This window comes from Trachymyrmex septentrionalis, unplaced genomic scaffold (genome assembly GCF_001594115.1).
Source record: "Trachymyrmex septentrionalis isolate Tsep2-gDNA-1 unplaced genomic scaffold, Tsep1.0 scaffold43, whole genome shotgun sequence".
NCBI lineage: Eukaryota > Metazoa > Arthropoda > Insecta > Hymenoptera > Formicidae > Trachymyrmex > Trachymyrmex septentrionalis.
The window spans coordinates 1,171,432-1,180,863 of record NW_017305601.1 but is presented as its reverse complement, the minus strand read 5'-3'; the positions used below and the strand labels follow the sequence as shown (position 1 = coordinate 1,180,863).

Below are 9,432 nucleotides of genomic sequence, written 5' to 3'. Positions count from 1 at the left end.
TAACAATATTGCAATATCCACGTATGAGATAAAATATTATTTTATAATTACATTTTTTTTTATAATCAGAATATTAAACTTCTGTTTGAACAGAAAGTTTAATATTCTGATCACATCTTAAGATTGTATTTAAGATAGTCCTTATAAATATAAGAATCGATTTTGAATACCAGTCTTACAATTGGAAATATTCCGAGCTTGCATATGTAATATAAAGATATCTATACGTTATATATGAATATACAATTACTTTATAAATACAAGTTGAAACATTGTAAGTCTAATTGTATTATAAATAATATACAAGTATTTTAAATAATATACAAAGTGATTTGTAATCAATGTATGAAACGTTAAATAAACATAATAACGTATAAATATTGCAATTAATTAATACTTAGATCTTTGACGTTCATCATTTGAATCATCAGCCAATTGAACAAGTACTTAAAGTTTTAGTTATTATACTTATTTCTTCATATAGACAAAATCTATTTAAATCTGTTTTTCGTAATCATATTGGAGCTCAAACACAATGAAAGGAATAAGAAAAACAAGGAATAACAGATTTCAATTTATTAAAAACCGTGTATTCTAGTTTTTATAATACATTGAAATCTGTTGTCCTCTTTATTCATTTCATTATGTCTGAAATCTGAGCCTTATACTTCTGAATTTGAAAAATGAATGATACCTAATCAAATTTTAAGGAAAAAGAAAAATAAAAAATACAAAAGGTTCACCTACAAAGTATGAACTTTATACAACTTGATGATTGAACATTTTTATATTTTTGATCTTCCCTCTTTTTCTTTAAAATCTGATTGGATGTATTCAGTACTACTAGAATTTTTGTCTGTCTACACATTTATTTCTGGATTGAACGAAATGTGCCAATCAAGAACAGAACTATATTGCGTTTCAGACAATAGTATTCATTTTATGTATAAATTTGTTTGTGTTGTTTGAAATTTTCTAAAGTTCAGCATTTGAAACGATTTAAAACGAAATAAAAACATGTATCGGGCAGTAAAAAGAAAAAGCAACGATTCTAGGTGTAAAAAGTGCAAACAATACAAATAGATCTGTTCGTGTTGTTCGCACTTTTTGCACGTCGCACGCGCATAAAAGTCCATCTGCAACTAAGTCTGTATCATACTCTCTATATATATATATATATCTATACTCCATGCTACATCTTGTTAAATCCGAAACTGAAAATTGCTGAAAACTCAACTTTTTGGCGGCAATAAGCAACAAGGAACGTGTGGTGGACCCAAGTGTTTCGAAGTACTTCAAAATGGAAGACAAGGAATCTTTGCGGAAATTGTTCCTGGATTTAGGGTGTGAAATCAAGAATGATGCCGTTCTCGATAAATGTAAGTACTTTCAAGATTTACAGCAATTCTTTCAACTCTAATGTCAAAAATCTTTTCTTAAAATCATGTCTTGTCTCGACTTATCCGGATCTCGTTGAAAACTTAATTTTGATTGTACTGAAGGTAGAGTTGTAACTTTGAATTGCATCGAATGGTCAAACGAATATATCTTTTGTAACAAAAACATTTCATATGTGATTAAAATTGATATCCAGACTTTCGTTCTCGTATAACCTCACTTTTGAAACCGAGAAATCCTTCACTTTACGTTCGCTACAAATAAATACTTAAACGATTTAAAAGAACGCTACTATTATTAATGGCAATTAATTTTCATTGTAACTAAACTTAATCTTTTAAATTTTCTTTTTAATTTTAGTTTTGTAACAAGAAATAAAAAGAATTTTAAGTTAAATGCGCGATTAAAATTAAACAATGTTACTCGAAACTTGAACTCGAAGTCAAAAGAGAAGTTCCTTTGTTTATCTGGATTTGTAGAATAGAATTTTAAAATAATATAATTTTAGAATAATAGAAATATTTAAGATTCACAAATATTTTTAATCGAGAAGCAAACGATACTTTTGATTGGAATTAGTTTCTTACTGATATGTATTACATAGGTTTTGAATTCTGCGACAATTACGATGTGGACCTGGATAAGCTTACAGAATTGTGGCTTACATTTTGCGTCAATAACGATGCGGATATCCAGCCTACTATTGACAATCTGATTAAGATGGAACATCTGATATTAAAGAAGGATTACAAATTGAAAAAACCACATTACAATGAAAACGACGATGTACTCAGCATGTATGGCTGTACTGAAAGTGGACCATCGTCTAAAGTGAGTTTTTACAATTGTTTTCTTTACATCAATTTTATATAAAAAGTAGGTATGATAAGTTGTTAAACTCAAAGCTCCAGTTGGAGATAATTTACCTAATATATAGTCAAATCCTATAATGTTTTCACAGTCTATATAAATTATAATGATTATTCAAATTCGTTTATTCAAAATAGATTGAAAATTAGAGAGTATTTGTCTCAAAACTGTATATATTTTTGACTTTATAATTAGAATTTATTTTAATATTTCTTGACTTAAAATTTAAGAATAAATAAACAATGAATCTGAGAAATGTTGGCAGAATAGTGCAAAATCATATAAAAATGTAGAGAAGATTTTTGAAATATTTGAATATAAAATTGAATATAAAATACTGAATTAAATATAAAATTGTATTTGAATATAAAATGCTGAATATAAAATTGAGGGGACTGTGTCAAAAATATATACATATTTCTGACTTTATAGTTGTAATTTATTTTAATATTACTTTAAAATTTAAGATATATTATACGAATAAAATACGAGAAGCAAAAAAAATTGATAGTACAAATTGTAAAAAAATCTAAAACTAGAAAAATCTAAAAAATTCTTCGAAATATTTGTGACCAAGTGTGAGATTGAAGAGATTGCTTGTCAAAAAGTATACATATTTTTAGCAAATAATTTATTTAGATTATAATTTATTTTAATATTTCTTGACAATTTAAAAATACATGAACAACACGCAAGACAATTGTTGGCAGCATAATACAGATTCCTGAAAAATCTAGAAAAATTCTTGAAATATTTCTCGCTCAATAGCCTTTGGAGAAGAGTACCTACTTAAAAAATATTAATTTCTTTTCTCGAAAAAAAAAAAAAACAGAATGCTTCCAAGTATTTTATTATTCGTTCTAAATCAACGTCATAAATCATTCAAGATAAATATTTACCTGAATCGATCTTACTTTCCTTTTGAAATCTTTTCAAAAATTTCTTCTTTATCTTAAGAGACTTTCGACCTTGCGAATAGCATTATTGTTTCAGCAGACCCTTCAAATACCTAAATATCTATCTACTGTCAACATTGTCTTTTATTGTTCGTGATGGATCCTCCGTACAAAACGTAAATTCTGTATAAATTTCACATTCCATTCACGATATCGCGCTGCATTTTTCGTCGGTTCGAAGAATTTTTCAAACTTATCTTTCGGCGGTATCGAAAAAGAAAAAAAAAAGCGATTGAAACAGCGTTAGAGAATCTCGCGTGGTGGCACTGTAATTCCCGCCAGAAAAATCGCTCAGGTAGATTTTTTCTCCCGCCCCTTTCACGTCGCTCCACATTTGTGACTCTCTTCACGAAGGATCTCCCTGAGGAGGGAAGGGGGGAGGGCAACCCGTTTCCATTGGCGGAACGAGGACGAAGAGCGCGCTGTTCCAGCGACTAGAGAGAGGGAGGGAGGGGGAAGGTTCTTCCTCTATCTCCCTCCTCTCTCTCTTTAGCGAGCCGAGCAGATCTCTTTCGAAGGGCACGATTTCAGTTTTCAAGGACTCCGGCGCGTCGTTTGTCGGTTCGTCGTTTGTTCTCTCGTATTTAGTCGCGCGTCTCGTCACTTTGTCAGTGCCGATAGATAATCACGCGCGATCCACGTTCCCCGGCTGTTCGACGATTCGTCAAATTGATACGCACCTCGGCGATCGCGTTACACTCGGTATTGGTCGGCGTGGCGATATCGAGCTCGGTATCTCTCGATGGCGTCGGGCAACAACGCGTCACCGCCATCGGCGTCCGACAATCGCGTCTCCGCGAGTGAGATTACCGGCCCTTCGGAGAATTGGACTTTTCATGCGGCGATCGTCTCGGAATTGCGCGGGAAAACGCAAATCGACGGCTTAAGGAGAGCGTTGTTCACGCGACGTCGACGATTACGTTGACGTGATGGTGTGGGAAAGGAGACACGAAGCGATAACGACGGCCATGATGGTTCGGTTTCGGCTTGAGCGAGAAGCTCGCGAGTAAGCAACGAGCAAGTCCCGCCGATCGCGCATCCATACGCTCAAATCCACGCGAGTGGAGGATCGAGATCCAGCGGAGAAATTTCGGAAGGAAGCGGGAGGATCGAAGCTTCGATTCCGCACGATCATTCTTCGCGTCGCGATCGCTCGCGAGCGCGCGAGCGCGCGCGCATGCGTGAGAAGAAGCGCCGCGTCGCGCGGACGCGAGTGCGACGACCGTTGGCTTCGACGAATCCTGTTGATTCGCGCCGCTGCAACGCTACAACCTGTTGCGCCGACAACGAACGATAAAGGCATCCTCGTAGTTTGTTCTTTGCAGAGAACGCGCTGCTTTTTCCACTCCGAGGGAAGTAGGTGTATAATTAGAGTGTAATTAGGTATACCGGAGAGAGAGAGAGAGAGAGAGAGAGAGAGAGAGAGAGAGAGAGAGAGAGAGAGAAAAAGAGAGGATAAGAACACAAAGAATACTGAACAAACAAACCTCGGTGCTTCCCTTTCTACTCGATATCGATTTTGTGGATTGGATTCTGGACACAGAGAACTCGCGTTGGATAATTGGAAAAAAAACTCATTGTTGTATGAGAATAGAAGTTTTTTAATGTTAATTATTCGATATAATTACGCGTTTCCGCAAATGTGATTTAATTTTAATTTTGGTTCAATTGATTTTTATCTTTTTCTAATTCTTGGAACTAGGAAAAGATAAAGAGCTAATTGAAGATTAAAATTAACCTTGGAAACTGGCTTAAGACTTGGTTTCATCAAGGTAAGATTGATTTTGATATTGGTTTAATTTATTCATTATTTATCTCATTTGAATTCTAAGAATAATACTCGTTTCCTCATCAATGTAGATTAATTTTAATCTCGGTTTAAACTTCCTTTTTATCATTTTTTAATTCTAAGAATTAGAAAAAGATATAATAAATAAGTCAAATCGAGATTAAAGTTAATTTTTATTGTTGGAACCAATTCTTAGAATTTAATAAAATAAAGAATACTCTGTAAATTCTTTGGAGTAGAATCTTACTCTAAAGAATAAAAATTGAGCCAGTCTTGAGAAAGAGAAACTCCATTTTTAATCCTTAAGAGTGAGATTTCGCTATTTAGAATAACAGAGGAATTTATTTTTAACTGAACTTGTATGGTTCATCTTTTCTCTTTTTTTCTTCAACATGGAGTGAAAAGGAAGAAAGATGAACCATGCAAAAATTTCAGCTAAAAAGAACAGACCTAATTTATTCTAAAGGTTTTAGACAGTAAATTGAAACGAGATTAAAGTTAATCTTGCATTGGTGAGAAACTAGGACTTAGAATTACAACTTAATACATTAATCCTGATTCAACTTACTCTTCATCCGTTTCTAAAAATTCTTAGAATTTCTTTTCTAATTTTTAGAAAAAGATGAATTTCAAATTAAATCGGGATTAAAGTTAATCTACGTTGGTAACGGACGTTAATGTTGTAGGTGGGATTTGAATTCTATCATTAAAGATCACAAAATATAATATTTTTAATATTTCATATTGCAGTAAAATATTGAAAACGTAGTACTTTTGATATTTGACTTTTATCGGCGCTAAAATTGTAATCGTTATTCGCGACGTGAATCTCCAACACACAACGGGATATAATTTCTTAAAGAAATCCCTAAATTTTTTATTCAATTAATTTTACTAATATTTATTTCTTTAAAAATTATCGACAAGTACATACTTTTTATTCCTTTTGCTTTTAGCGTATAAACTCGGAATTTACTGAAGAAGTTTTTGTAAGAAGGAAAACAAGTTTCTCTGGCCTTCTTTCTCATTCTTGGACGATCTTTTTGACTACCTCACGGCGTTGAAGGGTCGAAATTTCCCAGCGGACCTTTCACTGACGGCACAAAACCCCCGGTCGGCTTTTGTCGGCATTCGCTCCGTGCACTTTCTCCTCGATCGGATCGCTGTGGAATCGTCGAGAAACGCGCGTTCCCGCCGATAAGTTACGCGAATAACTTTGTGCCTAGCGATATCGCATTTGACCGACGGGTTCCTCGCGCGCTCGCGCGCTCCCGTTGCTGTCTCTCCATCAATTAACCACAATTGAACAACAACTGTTCCAATCTCTTCCCTCGCCCGCACGGCTTTCGGCTCGTCGCGCGTTTTTTTCGTCTCCTGGTCTTCATGCCGCGTGACTTGGACGAGAGATGGATCGATATTCGCGGATGTTCGAATGGATGTTGCAACGGGTCGGTTGGTCGGCGACATGATATGTCGTAAAGCAGCGGATCGAGAGATGTGAAGGATAATCGAGACATTGGCGAGAGTATTGGAGTGAGATGTCGACTTACGATAGTGGACATTAAAACGAGTGTAAGCCTTTTTTTCGTAAGTAGCTCCTATGTATTTGTTCGTCTTGGATCTGGAGGCCCATTTTAGAGAATTTACTAGAATATTTATAACTTCATTAAGCAACACTTGATGAATTTGTTCACTTTTGTAATTTCATTTCGTTTTAAAAAGAAGTAAATGTATATCATGAATATTATTTGAATTGTTTGATTAATCTGCAGTTTTTTTTATATGTGATTGTTGATAAACTAATAGTTTATGCAAATTAAAGAAAAAAATAGTAAAATTTTATTTTTTATTCGGATCTGAAAAGATTCAAATGTTTGTTGCAATATTTTTCTGATGAAGCACATTTTTAATAAGTCTGTGTTAGTACATTTAATACTTTTAATATTCAAGTAATTATCACTTTATCACTTTATATAAGAGATGAGAGTATTTGTGAAATTTACTTATATTAAATGGAAGTGTCTAGACTATTTCTTTGTTTGCTGACTTTACATTTCAAATCTGTTTACTAACGTTACTGTTTGTTCACTAATATTAGTTTGTCAATATTGATTAAGAATCTTGTTTTGCCCTCGCAGAGACATTCGAGTATATAACAATGTACTGTCCGTTGTCTTATTAAATTGTAGAACTAATAGGAAAGTTAAATCAAACAAATAAGACAAGCAGTGTTCAGATTTTGAAGAACGATTCCTTAAAAAGGAGACGAAGTAATTTTGTTTTACATATTCGACTTCAGATCTGTTTTTTGATGACTGAAGTAATGTACATTCTTTGTATTTAAGGTAAATTAGATGTATTGTTTGATATTTGGCAAAAGCGAGAAGGAAAGTTTTAGTTTAATCCCTCGGGTAGCAAAGAACATTCCAGAAGTATTATTGTAACGAAACAAAAGACTTCATTGCTGTACTGTGGCTCAGGTAACATGGAATGTGTAAAGTCTTTTGTATTCAACAATATTGGAACAACGTTGCATCTAACAAAGTAAAATAGGTATATGTTTAATATTTGAAAAGCGAACGAAAGTTTTAGTTCTTCAGGATCATGGAACATTCTAACTGTATTGTTGTAATATTATTGGAATGCTCCATGAGATACCTGGGGGATCTGCACTAAAATTTTCTCGTTTTTGTTTTTATAAATATTAAATATATCTATTTTATTTTATTAATACATTGTAACGTTGCAATATTGCTACCTGAGGAATACAAAATTGTTTCTTATTTTTTATCCAAGATGATTTGTTTAATTGTCAGAGTTGATTTCTTTTCTGCTTTCTGCCTAGAATATTCGAATTAAGAAAGAATCTCTACGTTTCTGAAGAAATAATGTCCAGATCGTACTGTCTTATTTCCTAAATATAATTATGTAAAAGCATGTAGAGTATATATAATGATAGACATGGTCATATAAGTATATATTTTTATTATTGAAGAAAAATTTCAATGTAAATTTTAATGTGCGTTTCTCTAAGAATAATGAAAAAGTAGCAGCTCGGATTCTATTATGTTCTATTATCTTTGTTTATAGAATACTTTTTACGTTTCATCGAAGAAAAATTAGTTTTAAATTGAAGCTGGAAAAGATCGTTTTCTTCTCGAAAGTTTATTTCGAGCTTTCTTCAGTTCATTTCCTTGTTATTCCAAATTTGTTGCCCCCGCCCTCTCTCTCTCTCTCTCTCTCTCTCTCTCTCTCTCTCTCCGACATTTAATTACCTGGAGATTAATTGTGTATCTTGAAACGAGGTGAAAATGACAAAAGTAAGTGAATTTATTAGAATATTTATTGATCAATATATAATGAATTTATCTACTTTCGTAATTTTTACCTCGTTTTGAGATACATAATCGATTCCCTGTTTTATTTTGAGTGCAGAAAATATAACGTAGAGTAGCTACAAAGAACAGACTATGCGTACGGCGAAAGAAGAAGAAAAAAAAAAGGAAGAAGGGTAGAGCGAGAGGAAACGTGTCACGTGCGAACAAGCTTACTCGCAAGCGCATGCGTCTGAACGGAGCGACTCCGATTCGGAGAGATCGGACGGCGTCGGACGCGGACGAGCGGGATCGTCTCTGAACTTGATTGAAACAATGCGTAATACAGGGTGGACGTTAAGAGCGACCAGGTTAATCGCAGTTAACCTCTGTACAATGGCAACCAACGTCGTATTCTTCCTCGTATTCTCGCGCGCGCACGGCAACCGTTTGCAACATCAGTCGGTTCCCTGCCTTCTTCCCTCCCCCGAAGAAAAATGCTGGAAAGGGAGATCCACGCGGGAAAAGATTCTTTTCGAATTTGCCGAATGAGTGGCGGTCTAGTGCACGGTCGATAAAGTTGTGACTAGATCCACACTCATTAAGCACGTTCGAGCATCGCAGCCATCGTTTTGGAGGGAAATCAAAGATTCCCCCGAGGAGCATCGTGTCACCTCCTTCAAAAGCCTTTCTGGTTATTTCTGCACATTGGAGTTTCCTCCGTGAACAACCGATTTAGACAGATTGATCTTCCTCGATGAGATTTCTCTCGCGAGCGATTCGTTTAATCGACGAGATTATCGCTATTATAGGTGGAACACTAGGAATGAAATAAGTTATCATCCGAAGACGGAGAAAGAGAGTAATTCCATAGACGAGTGTGGATGTGGTGCACGTGCGTCTTATCATTTCGTGACTAGATACATACTCGTCTACGGCAATCTATCTCTGTATCGGAAGCACCTCCAATGTGTGCCGAATGTGTGTGTCACCAAGTATATCGTTATCTGTATATTATATCAATGTATTTCGTAAGACAAACTTGTCCTTGCGGATGGACTGGCGACAGAAAGTCTCGTTTCGCCGTGGAATTCACGTAGAATTA

General features: G+C 34.7%; 1 protein-coding gene across 1 annotated transcript in view; it reads left to right on the top strand.

Annotated features, from left to right (window-relative positions):
• The first annotated feature begins 1,207 nt into the window (after window positions 1-1,207).
• The window catches only part of LOC108751292 (DNA polymerase alpha subunit B), a 13,663-nt gene continuing 5,438 nt past the window's right edge, over window positions 1,208-9,432 (top strand). The window contains exons 1-2 of the mRNA XM_018491386.1: window positions 1,208-1,379; window positions 2,003-2,229. Of these exons, the coding sequence (XP_018346888.1) occupies window positions 1,301-1,379; window positions 2,003-2,229 (306 nt within the window). The 5' untranslated portion in view covers window positions 1,208-1,300. The remainder of the gene's footprint in view (window positions 1,380-2,002; window positions 2,230-9,432) is intronic.